Below are 14733 nucleotides of genomic sequence, written 5' to 3' on the forward strand. Positions count from 1 at the left end.
AGAAACTCATAGATAGATCCTAAAGGGAACATCAGATTGTAGTTTTACAGCTGTAATTGGTTCCCCATCTCTGCTCAAGAGGACTATCAATATTTATTTGGTTTTGAAAAATTCTTTATATAATTTCTCCCCAAACTTTGTCCTAAATCTTGGACCCAAGGTGGCTCACAGCAAAGTTTCTTTTATATATGCAAATATTCATGGCATGTTATATTATTAAAACAAATATGAACATACAGTGAGATAAAAGACATTTTGAAAGGCACATCAGTAAAATAAGGATAGCACTTACTGCTCTTTATTCAGCAAGCATTTAGTTTCTAGAAGTCATTTTTTTTATTTCTTAAAGGTGATCTTTGCTTGTGGAAAAGGACAACGAGAATGTGACTAATTAGACTAACCTGCCTTAGAAGTGAGGAATCTTTCATCAAACAAATTTTGGAAGATGATAGGTCTAAGAGAAGGGCTTCTCCTAAATACCTTAACATATGGGTAGACTCATATGAGAAACACCGGGCAGAGATCTGTCAAGAGCACTTCTCTTTATAGGTTACAATCATGCAGAGAAACAGATAGGTGGCTATGTGATCCATTACTACAAGGGAGTTCCCTCATGTTTAACCATAAAAGTGTCTATGTATTGTTTAAAGTAGTGTAGCACAGGCTTAGATTTATGAACACATGGATAACTGAGACTGAACCTACACTGACATATAATGAGGTTTGAAACTGCATTATATGATCAGTGTAGACCAATGGTTCTCAATCTGTGGGTCCCCAGATGTTTTGGCCTTCAACTCCCAGAAATCCTAACAATGGGTAAACTGGCTGGGATTTGTAGGCCAAAACACCAGGAGACCCACAGTTTTAGAACCACTGGTGTAGAACCATATAATACAGTTCAGTGGACTTAAAATTCATTATATGGGTCAGCACTGACCATATAATGCACTTCCAAGTTGCATTATATGTCAGCATAGTCCCAAAATAGTTGGGAAGAACTTACTATTTCCATTTACAGAAAGAAAACTGAGTGGTGTTAGGAAGCTACTTCGATTTATTTCCATGTTTCACTAACTGAAAACCAACTCCCTGCAATCTAGGATGGAGTTTGATCTTTTATTTTAAAAATGTGTGTGTGTGTGTGTGTGTGTGTGTGTGTGTATGTGTGTGTGTGTATATATATATATTTGTTTTATGGTAGGAAGAATTCAAAAAGAGCATTACATTTGATGTCTGAAGTGGAATGGTTCACTCTTAACTCCTTAAGTTTGATCTTAATCAAAGTGAATCATATTCATACTTTAAATATAATATTAGTCACAATCTATCTTCTTTTCATTTTTAACTTGCTTCTAAACCCCTATTATCATTTGAAACATGGCTGGTACACTTAAGCCCAGCATCAACATATCCCAAACCTTACGTGAGCCGCACACTTCTGTTGCGGAATTATAGCAGTTTGACACCACTTTAATGCCATAGTTCCATCCTGTGGAATCCTAGGATTTGTAGTCTGGTGGGACCATAGCTCTCTCAAATGGAAGAGTAAAAATCCCAGAATATCATAGCACTGAACCATCATAGTTAATGTCAAACTTCTGTAAGCCTCCATTGTGGATAAAGCCATTGCCTCATCCTGAGGGATAAAGTACAATTCGACTGCCAATTTTAAAATCTTCCATTCATAGAATGGGTAGGGGACCCATCTTGTCCTTGGGCTCAGATATCAGCATGGGTTGGGGTGGCCCTTACTCAGGGCCAGCCCTAGGTAATTTTCAAGTGTAAGCGAACAGAATTTTGCCCCCCCCCCCCAAAACCAATCACTGAAAAATAAAAGCGTTGACTTAGCGAAAATGTTGGATAATAAGGAGGGATTAAGGAAAAGCCTATTAAACATCAAATTACATTATGATTTTACAAATTAAGCACCAAAACATCATGTTTTACAACAAATCAACAGAAACAGCAGTTCAATACATGGTAATGTTATGTAGGAATTACTATATTTGCGAATTTAGCACCAAACATTGAACTGGGATATAGGGCAGTGTGGACTCAGATAATCTAGTTCAAAGCAGATATTGTGGGTTAGTCTGCTTTGTTATTCTGGGTTATATGGCTGTGTGGAAGAACCCTGAGGGTCCTTCCACACAGCCATATAACCCAGAATATCAAGGCAGATAATCCACATTATCTGCTTTGAACTGGATTATATGGCAGTGTGGACTCAGATAACCCAGTTCAAAGCAGATATTGTGGGTTATTCTGCCTTGATGTTCTGGGTTATATGGCTGTGTGGAAGAGCCCACACAGCCATATAACCAGAATATCAAGTCAGATAATCCACAAGTATTTTTCAGTCTATTTGGAATACAAGAAGCGTATTTAAGAACCGGTCCAAGAGTCCAGACTCCCCATAGACCATCATCCCACTTTCTTTGCTAGTTAACTTGAACCCAGTATGATTTATTATGCCAATTGTTTGCCTTAGATCAGGCATAAGGCAAACTTCAGCCCTCCGGGTGTTTTGGACTTCAACTCTCACAATTCCTAACAGCCTACTGGGGGCTCCATAGGCGCCCCCATCACCCTGGCCCCTGCTTTCCATGCCGCCGCCTTCCATTCCTCGCCAGCGCTGGGAGCAAGCTGCAGTTGCCACGCCCAAACTTGAATGGCCTCCTCCTCAGGCCACGCACCCAGGGAGGAGACTTCAACTCCCAACAGCCTCACTGCTTTGGCTGATGCTCGGGGTTGGTGGGAACTGGAATCCAAAACACCTGGGTCACCACAGAAGCTTGGGAAGCACTTGAAGGAAGTGACTCTGTGCCTGTGCTTTAAAGTGAAGGCACCTCGGCGCCACTTTTAACTGCCGTGGTGGCCCAGCCACCGCGGAGGCCAGGCCACGGCTGCGGAGGCAAGAAGGCCATGCCTGGGCAGAGGTGCCTCAACAGCGCCCCCTAGAGGATGGCGCCTTCAGCAACCGCGTACTTCGCCTAACGGTTGAACTGCCCCTGCTGTTCCCAACCTGAATATATGAGGGAGGCCTGTATATATGATTAATACATGTTCAATGAACACCTGCCACTTTACTAAACCTTTGGAAGCACAATAACCCGTTTCAGTACATATGTGCCAGTTATTTGCCTATGGCAAGCCAGCTGTGTATAGCTGATACTTTCCAAAAGCTGTTTGAGCAGGTTTGCTGCATACACAAAAATAATGGTTCTACAATACATGTATGGCAAGTTAATTCTCTACTTCTTAGCAGTTATATATAACTAACTAGGCATAGTTAAGTATCTGACACATACACAAAAACATGTCAAACAGCTTCCATGAGCCCAGTGGTTGTGCAAATTGTCCTACAATTCGTGCATGCCCCCCTCAAAGAGTAATTGTTTAAAAATCAACTTCTCACAGGAAACAACATCTTGTCTGCCTTCTGTCTTTCAGACACATGACAATTATTACTACACTGGAAGTTATGCTTTTAAAATTAATTATAGTTTGTTTTGTGTTTTGAGTTTTAGCTTTCCAATACAGTGGGGAAACATATTTTCTGGGTAGTGTGTCATCTGGCTGCATGTCAAGAAGTATAAAATGACTAATGCTTTCAACTCAGAAACCATTTATGTTCTAGAAGTGATCATTCCAGTTTTACTCTTGAAACAAGTGCCAGAAGAGACCTCCCAAGGAAACTTGGAAATGAGAAATGCATTTATATATTTTGCTTCTCATCTTTTGAACATACGTGCAGTGACATGTGTTTGTTTTGCACTGCAACCTTTCAATGAGCTTTATAATAACTTGAGAATCTGGTGTGAGGTGGAGAGAAACTATTCCTATATCTACCTTGTATTTAAGGCTTTCCTTCATATTAATGTGTTATTCATCTGCTCAAAGAGTTTTCAGCCTCATTGCCAAAGTCCTTCTCTTCACCCTTGTTCTAAAAAAATAAGAAAGGTGCTTTGGAATTATCTACCCAAACCTAGAACTCAACAAAAGTTCGTGATATATCCCAAGAACACGAGGGGTATCTTAGCAACTGTGCAGTCTTGCACATGGGAAAGGCTCCAGTGAGAAAAACACTGGAGCCAGATTTCAATATATGCAGTAGAGTCTCGCTTATCCAACATAAAAAGGCCGGCAGAATGTTGGATAAGCGAAAATGTTGTATAATAAGGAGGGATTAAGGAAAAGCCTATTAAACGTCAAATTACAACATGATTTTAGAAATTAAGCACCAAAACATCGCGTTTTACAACAAATCAACAGAAAAAGCAGTTCAATACACTGTAATGTTGTAGCAATTATTGTATTTATGAATTTAGCACCAAATCATCGTAATGTTTTGAAAACATTGACTACAAAACAATTGGCTACTAACAAATTGACTGCAAATAATGATAGAATTGCATAAAATGAACTTACAGTAACAACATTGTTGGAAGTTAAATCTGTAAAAAGTTCAGTCCTTGCTGCTTAGAGAAACAGCTGTGGATTCAGGCAAGAGGCAGACTGAGTTGGATAATCCAGAACGTTGGATAAGTGAAGGTTGGATAAGCAAGACTGTACTGTAAAAGGGAGTGACTTTGGAGGAAAGCCTAGAAGAGTAAGAAAAATATAATAACTCCCTGTCTCCACCCCTCCCCCCATGAAAATGAAGTCAGTCTACTTCAGCTAGCTATATGTTATCCACTTCAGTAGAATCTTGAAAACAGTGGATCCTTGGCATCTGCTGGGGTTTGGTTCTGCATCCTCTAGTGGATACAAAAATCGGTGAATACTGAAGTCCCATTATATACAGTAATGTAGTAAATGATACCCCTTATATAAAATGGTAAAATTAAGGTATTTTGGGGGGAATTTTCTTTTTGGGGAATAGTGATGTTTTCAGAATGGTGGAATCTGTGGATGCAGAATCTGTATATACAGTCGGCAGAGGGTCAACTGGATATATACAGAGCTTCTTGCATGGAGGAAGAGAGAGATTGAGATAGCATTATTGGATGCTTTATGAGCATCATTCAACAAGGAAAGTATTGTTGGATTTCTGATGATGTCACACTTTATGTGTTTATGGCAATGTGAGGCTAGCGAAAGCTAACTCCTAAGTAGAGATCAATTGTTGTCTTGTAAAGTGGTGATGTAAATCTTATCTCTTATGTTAGGGATCTTGATGACCAATCAAAACATTGCTTAGCAGTCTACCAACATATGGAGGGTTTCCTTCATTTTGATGGGTAGGTTGGTTGCTCACAATAGTCGGTCTTTATTCAGATCAGTCACTTCCATCAAATATTTTTATATGTCAAAGTTGTTCTGTTTGGATATGAGAATGGAAATGTTAACAGTAATGAGTTTAGGGACTCTTAAATGTACATGGCACGTCCAGCCTTCACCAAAGACAACAGTGTTGTTTTTTTATTATTATTCTGCTGTAAGGAGTATGGAAACAGGAGGAGCAAGGGCATCATTCAGACAAGGAGCATTGTCTGAATGATGGCCTGAATTCTGTTGCAAGTCCGCCCATTGAATCAGTCAGATTTACTTACATGGTGACTTACCATTCAACAAATCACTGAATTGATCTACTGTAGTTGCCACTAACAACAAGATTATAGCTCATAATTCTGTTTCCCTCAATGAAAATTTCCTTCACTAAAATCTATTTCATAGACTTCTAACACTTCTGCCTTCTCATTTTTCCCTCATGACACGACGCCCCTGTTTATTGTCATGTAATCAAACCACTCTGTGGTTATGGAAGCTTGATCATTTTTATTGATTAATATAAATTATATATGAAGCTCCTTGCAATTTCAAGTTTTTACCAAGAATTACACACTATACAAAAGGCACCATGCTCTTTCTCATTCTGGGTCCAGACTTTGGGACAGTGCTCTTACTTGGTCATGGTGATAGAATTTGACTAGGAGTGAACTACCTTCTTCCTTTCTTGTTTTCATCAGAAAAAACATGATTGGAACAGGCTAAAGAGAGTGGGCTCATGGACAGATGAGATTCAGTTAAAAAAAGGGAAAATGGTGCACAATGGATTAAAAAAATCCCAATATTTTTTGTGAATGAATGTGATTGTCTTCTTGTTGGATACAAATGTACCATGATATTCTATGAAAGAGGTCATATTGTGGATAGTTCACTGGAAACTTTAGCTTGGCACGTAGTAACAGTGAAAAAAAACCAAAACAAATTTGAGGCCACACTGAATGTGATATGAATGATATGAACTAGTATCAGTAGCAGTTTCTCTTAGCATCAGAGAATGATGGCATTGGGAAGGATTTGTAAGGCCCATTCGTTCAATTCCTTGTCATGTGAGAATACACAGTAAAAGCACTTCTAAAAGGTGGCCATCCAACCTCTGTTCAAAGACTTTCAGAAAAGGAGAGTCCACTATTCTTTGTGGCAGTTAATTCCAGTGTCAAATAGCTACAAAATTCATTTTTCCTTAGCAATCTCTTTCTTGTAAATTCGATTTGTTAGTTAGTTTGTGTTCTGGTCTCTGGAGCAGCAGAAAACAAACTTGTTCATGACATTCCTTGATGTATTTAAGTATGGCTATCATATTGTCTCTCAGTCTTCTCTTCTCCAAGCTAAACATATCCAGCTCCCTAAACATCTACTCATATAGCTCGTTTTCCATATCCTTCCCCATCACGGTTGCCCTTTGAACGCATCTTGAAATATAAATAGCCATTTCAGAGAGGTACTGTGAGGGGAGGGAAAAGGCGAATGGAATTCCCTTTCCCCGCTGTAGTAATTGGGATTACTCAGACTTCCAGAAAGCTGTTTGTACTTCCACCAAACTTTGTACTCTGAAGTAGCATTCAAATCAGTAATGAGTTTGGCATTTATTACATATCCCTCAAACTACGAGGGATTGCCTAACTAACTAACGTTTAACTAACATGGCATTTATTAGGAAAAATAATGTGAAGCTGACAGAGACTAAACGTGAAGCTGCACCACACATCTGTATGTTGTTTATGGGTTTTACTTTTCAAGTTTCCAAAAAGATGTTGTGGAACTGGAAAAAATACATAGGACAGTAGGGTATGTGGCACATTTTCTACACAGAATGGCTAAAGGATCTGAAGTGAGGAGAGAAATCGAGGCTAATAAAACGGTTGAGTAGATGTGGAAAAGGGAGCCTTTTCATCTTTTGTCATTATGCTATTATTTGGAGTTCTCCAGAAGATCATCAGTTGGCTCAAAAAGACAAAACATAATACTTGAAAGACTTAACTTTTTTAAAAAATGCACCACTACAGGACATAATGACAATTTTTAAAAGGGTTAGAGCAATTTAAAAGGGTTAGAGCAACATTAAAGAGCAATTGGATGGATACAAAACCAAAAGGAAACCAACTGATAGCAGCTAATGGACAGAAGCATTCAGAAGCTAGGTATTTCTCATTATGAGATGTTGGGGAGGAACTGTTCTTTGCACCTCATACTGGTAGGTTGTTGAAGTCATCTGGCTGGTTACTTTTTGTGTTACAATATCTTTTAAGTTGACAGATGGTGCAACTTCCAAGCAGAAGACTCACTGAAGAAAAGCTTCCCATTGAAGGAAAGCAAATTTTCTATGAACAGAAATAAAATGTCGTAATTCATTAGCATGCAGAGAAGTCCCATACAGGAAGGAAGGACATACCAGAATTCAGATGGAAAAGATGCCCACTAAAGATGTCTTTTTTAATGCCTCTGTTGCTCTTTACATCTACACTGAAGAATTCGTGGGAGTTTAGTTTTACAGGGTCTTCAATCTTCTCTGCCAAAGGGCATTGGTACTTCACTAAACTGCAAATCTTAGAATACCATAACGTTGAGCCCTGACTGTTGAAGGGATTGTCAAACTGCATTAATTCTACCATGTAGGTGCACTCTTAGTCTGTGGAACATACAAGCTTGGGTGTATTTATAACAGTTTATATGTATCTGGGAAAGGAAGAGAAGAGATTTTCTGATGTCTGTAAAACAAATGTAGTAGTAATGTGAGTCAGAGCTTCTAAATAGATTTGGGTGCCCGGAGGCTACATCTGCCCCCTTCTAAATCGAATGGAAAGAAATCTAATAATCCCCTTTTAATTTTTCAGGCAACCAGCATAAAGCGTGAAATGACCTTCGCAGCATTTCAGCAAGAAGACCTGAAAAGTGATCTGAATCAAAAACTATCAGACCAACATTTTTTTCTTCTGGCTATGAAAGAAGAGGATTCGAAAACAGCAGACACCAAAAAACCCAGCAGAGTCCATGAGCATGAAAAAGAAAGCACTCGTTCCATCTGTCTTCTTGAACAGAAGCGCAAAGTTGTATCTTCAAACATTGATGTGCCTCCTGCAAGGTAGGAAACCTGAAAACAGAGGAGAGCATTGGTAGCTTCTTTGGTTTCATATCATTGGTTTTTACTCCCCTAGAAAAAGCATTTAAATAGAAAGTATTATTAGATATTTTCCAATACATTAAAAAAACAAAACAGAAAGGGAAAAAGGCAATAGAAAAAAGAATAGCAAAGAGCAAGAAAGGAAGGAAATTATATGTGTTTTCTGATCTTAATGATACTGTAGGCTCTCCACTTTGGCAGGGGTTAGGGGCAGAAAACCCTTGCAAAGGGAGGAAAATGTGAATTTAAAAACTACTGTTTTTTACCTGAGAGAAAACCTCTCTGGGGCTGAGGCCCCATCTACACTGCTATGTAATGCAGTTAAAACTGCATTATTTGGCAGAGTAGACCCAGCCCAAGAATCTGTAGGTTCTCCAGCAGCAGGACTCTGTAGTCAATTTATGCTGGAGTTGCATCAAATCCCCGAATAATAAAATTTGCAGAAGTTAAACCCACACATGTGAAGGGCCAATTATACATCTTACTATATAAAATAACTTTTCCAATTATAACAAAAAATAAGTACTGTACTGAAAGTCAGGAAATTGACCACGACGAATACTCTTATATTTCATCCCCCCCTCCCCACACCTTGACATGTCATAGTAAACATTCCCTATGCTTATTAAATTCTAGTTTACTTTTACATCCAAATGGCAATGTAGATGGTGACAGCTCAGTCAGGAGCAGGTTTCACAAGATGATGCCATGGTGACAGGGCTGAAATGATGAAAACAGAGTTCATTTTCCACAATAGATCCAAACTACAAAAACTACAACTCAGACCCTGGTCGTTTTATAATGGTTTTCCCAGAGTTTGTAGAAAAAAAGTTCCCTGCTAGGAGATTCTGTGTATTATTGTTTGAAAATAAACTTTTTAAAACTCTGCTAACACTAAACCCTGATATAGCTTTATGTATACTCCAGGCAGTTACAGCTTTCACACGTTAATATACATTCTGTTCCTGTTACAAAAACACAAACTAAACACAGAGGGGGAACAAATCCAAATAAAGAAGTGAATGTAAACACAATACATGTTATACAAATAAATAAACACTGTGACCGAAACACATATAGTGTACAATAGACAATAGCACAGTGGAACTGAATGTAATGTATACAATACAGCTAAAATAGCTCTGTGACTATCTTAAAGTAAATTAGTAAATTAAGGTTCATAATACAAATGGATGTAATCAAAGAATTATTGTCCTGAAATCTGCAAATCACTTGCCCTTTAAGAAATGTGCTGACAAGTTGGACAAGTTTTATTAAAACGCTGCAACTGAGATACAGGGAGTTGAACAAACCTTACTGCAGAGTTGTAAGAGTCAAAAGCTTATAAATCCCAAAATTGGCCTTATCAAGTCTTCAAACTTTATTAGCTCCTTTAATAATTACAAGTAGAAGATGGACAAGTTATAATGGAGAGCAATAAATGTAATATATGATAATAAATTTTGTGGATATATAAAGTTTTTCTATAGAAATGTTTTCACAGTGTTTCGTGGTTTTCTGCAGAGTCCAAAAGGAAACATTTGCAAACAAGTTAAAAACAACTTCAGAATGTTTATGAAAGATGTGTTTTTATTTAATTTTAAAGACTCTAAATGTAGTTCTGTGGTATAATAAAAGAAATTATTAATTACAGTAAAGCTGGAAACAGTGTCATAGCATAACTACAAGTCACTCATCTATTCACAAGTGCTTATAGTTACCAAGTTGTAAAAAATGATTCTCTGGTCACTTTTATCTTTTCTTTATCATTTACACCAGCCACATTTTCAGGCTGTGGCCTGCCATTTAAAATATTATTCAGAGTTAGAAACATTCCTATTAATACAAATAAGGCCTCATCTACATTGCCATATAATGTAGTTTGAAATTGCATCATGTGGTCAGCATATGTTAATGTGGGATTTGTGTATTGATAGTGTTTAAATGAAATTTGTGTCTTGTCTGTATTGCATACTGATTGCATCATCCAGAGTGTACTACAGTCTGGAAAGAGTTAATTGCTAAGAAGCTGTGTTGACCTTGATGTGTGGCTGGAACCGGGGGAGTGTCCAGACACAAGTGTGTATGCATTTCTGATTGCGTCAGTTCTGTTCTGTTCTGAGTTGAGTCAAGTCCTGTGTTCGTCTGCAAGTCTGTTTGTCTTTATTACTGCTTACAGTAAAACTTGTATATAGTTTTACCAAAGTCTCTGGGTGTCTCTTTGTTCTGCGTTCCACTGATTCCATCCAACTACTGCTGCGCTGCAATTACTCTGACAGCATAGACTCATATAATGCAATTCAGTGCAGTTAAACTGCATTACATGAGTCTAAACTGACCATACAATGCAGTTTCAAACTGCATTATATGGCAGTGCAGATGGATCCCAATCATGGCTTTAAGGACATCTTAAATTTATATAATTTTTTGACTTTGTACAGGTGATGTCATTCAGGAATGCATACCATATAATTATCCAAATTCTTACTTTTATAGTAGACTATAGATTTTATTTAGATGAACATCCTGTTCCCAGTGTAATCTGCAGTGGGAATACATGTATTCTCCCTTTTTCCCATTATCCCCCTTCCCATTCTCTCACTCAGCCCCTGCCTTGGGGCATTAGCAAAAGACTCATAAAAGATATTTATGTGAGTGTATTTGCATTACTGTGGAAGTCATCTGTGTATTGTTTCCCCCCCACCTAGTACTGCATAGGGGGACAGCACAATATTAACCTTCTCCAGAATTGGAGATGGTAGGCTCCCATGATTTTGTTCTGGTCATTAGTTCGCATAAAAGTGTACTGCGGAAAGTGTTTGTAGTTGTGGCATTGATTTGGGACTGGGACTCTTTCTCAACCCATTCTCTAAGAAGGAAGTGAATGGTCTGAAAGGCTTTAGACTTGCACGTCTTGATAGCCATCACTAATTGCTTGGTGCTCTGGCAACCATTAGTGAGCTCACAATGAAATAGCAAATGAAGTAGAGAAGAAAGGGAGCTGAAGGCAGAAGAAAAGGTAAGAGCTTTTTTTTAAAAAAATTGTATTACGTTGTGCAAGAGAATATTGTGAGAGACCATGGCTATTTCTCCAGTGAAAGTGTAGTGTGCTAATTACAATGATGCTGAATAAAGCATGCTATCTTTAGCTCTTAAATGAACACACATTCAGTTCCTAGGAGCTAGCTGAAGAATCTCACTTGGAGTTTGTGTGAAATTATAGAAAGCAAAGAGCATGGATTGTGTTTTTGTTTCTTTTGCAGGAGGCGGGGATTTGTTTTTGTCTTTAAAATGGCAGAGATCATGACCGATCAGTACAGGGTGAGCCTGCTGTGTTAAGGCTTAGTTGTGACAACTTGTAACGGCAGCCTAGTCTCTATGGTAATAGAGACGCATTTCATCTCTGCCACTCCCTTGACAATATAAGTGAACCTTGAGAATAGCGCAGCCCATTTGTATGTAAACGGGCGGACTATGCCATTGTTATTTGCAGTCATGGTTGTCTAATACAATGACAGAAACATCAAAGTCAGAGTGAAGTGGGAAGAGCGAAGGCAGACTGTGTTGCAACAAGGCTAATTTTCAATTTAATAAGTCATTAAGAAGAAGGTTGAGGTTATACCAACTGAATTAGCCCTTGATCTCAGACTCCTTCAAACTAGCAACAATTGTGGTAGTTGGTGACTTCTGGCTCACATTTTACGTACTGCAAGTGCCCAGTAAGATCAGTTTTTATTATGAAATCAGCCTCGTTCATGGACTTATATAGGAAGTCCAGACAACATCTTCCACTTGTCACCTTCTTGTGTCTTTTCACCAATTTCTGTATTTTTTTCATTCTTTAAAATAATTGGTGAAAGAGAAGAAGACTGAATATATGCATAATGTCTTTTGATTTCAGCTCACTCCAGTCTGGAAGCCAATCTCTCGTGGAAGTTTTCTTTAATTCTACTTTAGGATGTAGAGTAGACTTTCAACTGACCAAAACTCAAGCAACCAGAACTGTCAAGCAACTGGCAAAAGTTTGTGTACTGCCATTTAACTAACATTGCATACTGCATTCACAAAGCTGTTTTTTTATAATAAAGAAAATCTGTCTTATATTAGTAAGTTAAATGCTTAAACTTAGAGTATTTCATTATTAATATCAAGTTAATACACAGCTTATGGAATGGTATAATATGGAGAATAACAACAACTATAACTACAACTTTATTCTTGTACCCCGCCTCCATCTCCCTGAAGGGACTTGGGGTGGCTTACATATAGTACAAAGTACCTAAAACAGAGCATAAAATATACACACAGTACAATACAAGAAAGTAAAACCTATAGCATATAAAACAACGGTTTAAAACTGAAAACAACACCCAAAACCTATGGTGACAGCTATCATAGGACGTGACCAGACTGTAGACAAGGCAAGAGAATGGGATAGTGCAAATTATTATATTTTAAAAGTATCTCTCAAGCAATGAGAAACCACATTTATGTGGCATCTGCTAGTCCGCATGGGTCTTTTGTACTTCGGAGGTTTTTTGTTCAAATGTTTCTGCTTGTTTTCCCATTTGCTTATACAATCTAGCCTAGACTTTTCCTTGACTTTCATTTATCTTGACAATGAATTAGCAAAAAGATACAATTTCCACATCAATTTGGTAGTACAACTGACATATTCCATGGTGCAAATGTGTAGGTTATCATTTGCAGATCCATGGTCTCATACAGTGGCAGCAAAATCAGTGTTTACTTCTTGTTCTCTGTCATTCACATATCAGTAGAATCGACTAGTAATACTTAAAGTCAACCAATGCTAGTCTTTTTGGTTGCTAGTCTGTGTAAATTTTCCAAGAATCTATGTGAATAAGATAAAAAATGTGCCACAAATATCATGTTGGCCACTGCCATGTTGGGGGAAGGAGGGGGGAGATTCCCAGCCTATATCGGTTTGAGAAACACTGCACTAGACAGCTCTTGTTTTATATATCAATTCATGAACACAAGGAATCTCTAGAGTCGGTGATGTGTCCTGTTGATATTTCTTTTAAACACTCCTACACAGAGCCTGTTCTTCACTTTGGGAATTTTATTTTTGAAACGTAGGCGTATCTGTGATGGTGGAATAGAAATAATACTATTTTCTCAACTGCAAACATAACCATAATAGAGAGGTAGATAGAAAGTGCTGCAATATATATATATATATATATATATATATATATATATATATATATATGAGAGAGAGAGAGAGAGAGAGAGAGAGAGAGAGAAACATTTAAAGTTTTAAAAATGTCTCATTAAAAGTGTAGCCACATGAAAATGACTAATTTGTACAGTCTATGATAGTAGTAAACCATTCAGTAAATTGTTCCATTTGCCAAAATAATGACACTGAAGCAGTGCCAGTGATACTTGGGGTTTCTAGGTTTCTCTAGATTGCATCCATAATCTTCTTGTGAAAACAACAAAATGGTGGCATTCCTCATTGCAGCAGAGGAAGACAAGCTTGCAAAATCAGTTTCGTTTAAAACTAGAACCATGAGATTTGCCAATTAGAGCCTGGTGCAGAACTTTTAAAATTCTGAAGCCAGGAATTATGTATAGAGTACCGGAGAGCTAGCATGGCACAGTGGTTTAACTATGCTAGACTGTGATTCTTTAGACTAAAGTTTGAATCTTCAGCATGGAAGTCCACTGGTTGTCTTTGGGCTGTAGGAAGACAATGGCAAAGCTCCTCTGAACAAATCTTGCAGAGCAAACGCCATGATAGGGTTGGAAATGACTTTAAGGCACATAGCAGCAACCAGAACTAAATGAAACTGACAAGTATTGTACACGCACATACGATGTCTATCTTATGCTTTTTTTTATTTTATTAAAACAATGAGGCAGGGAGCCATTATGTTGCTGCTATTTAAAATGGCCAGGCATCAGAAATTGCTGGTGATCTGCTGTACATTACCTAGAAATCTATCCAGAAGATGTCTACATGAGAGCCACCAGGTGGCAATAGAGGGTACTTACAGCTTAAAAAACAAAAATATTTGTTGCAGTCCTGTACTTTCTGTAACAAGTGTTGCAATAGTATAAGGCAGGGGTCCCCAAACTAAGGCCCGGGGGCCGGATGCGGCCCACCAAGGTCATTTACCTGGCCCCCGCCCTCAGTTTTATAATATAATATATTGTATAAACATATAATATTGATAATAATATTATAATGTAATACAATATAACACTAATAATAATATCATATAATAATATTAATTATATATTCTATATTACATATAATATTACTAATAATATTACAGTATAGTGGTATA

At 37.8% G+C, this 14733-nt stretch overlaps 1 protein-coding gene across 1 annotated transcript in view; it reads left to right on the forward strand.

Moving 5' to 3' along the window:
- The window catches only part of znf704 (zinc finger protein 704), a 72735-nt gene that overhangs the window by 15634 nt on the left and 42368 nt on the right, over positions 1-14733 (forward strand). Inside the window, exon 2 of the mRNA XM_003219553.4 lies at positions 8127-8374. Coding sequence (XP_003219601.3) covers positions 8127-8374 — 248 coding nt within the window. The remainder of the gene's footprint in view (positions 1-8126; positions 8375-14733) is intronic.

This window comes from Anolis carolinensis, chromosome 4 (assembly GCF_035594765.1).
Source record: "Anolis carolinensis isolate JA03-04 chromosome 4, rAnoCar3.1.pri, whole genome shotgun sequence".
NCBI classification, from domain to species: Eukaryota; Metazoa; Chordata; class Lepidosauria; order Squamata; family Dactyloidae; genus Anolis; species Anolis carolinensis.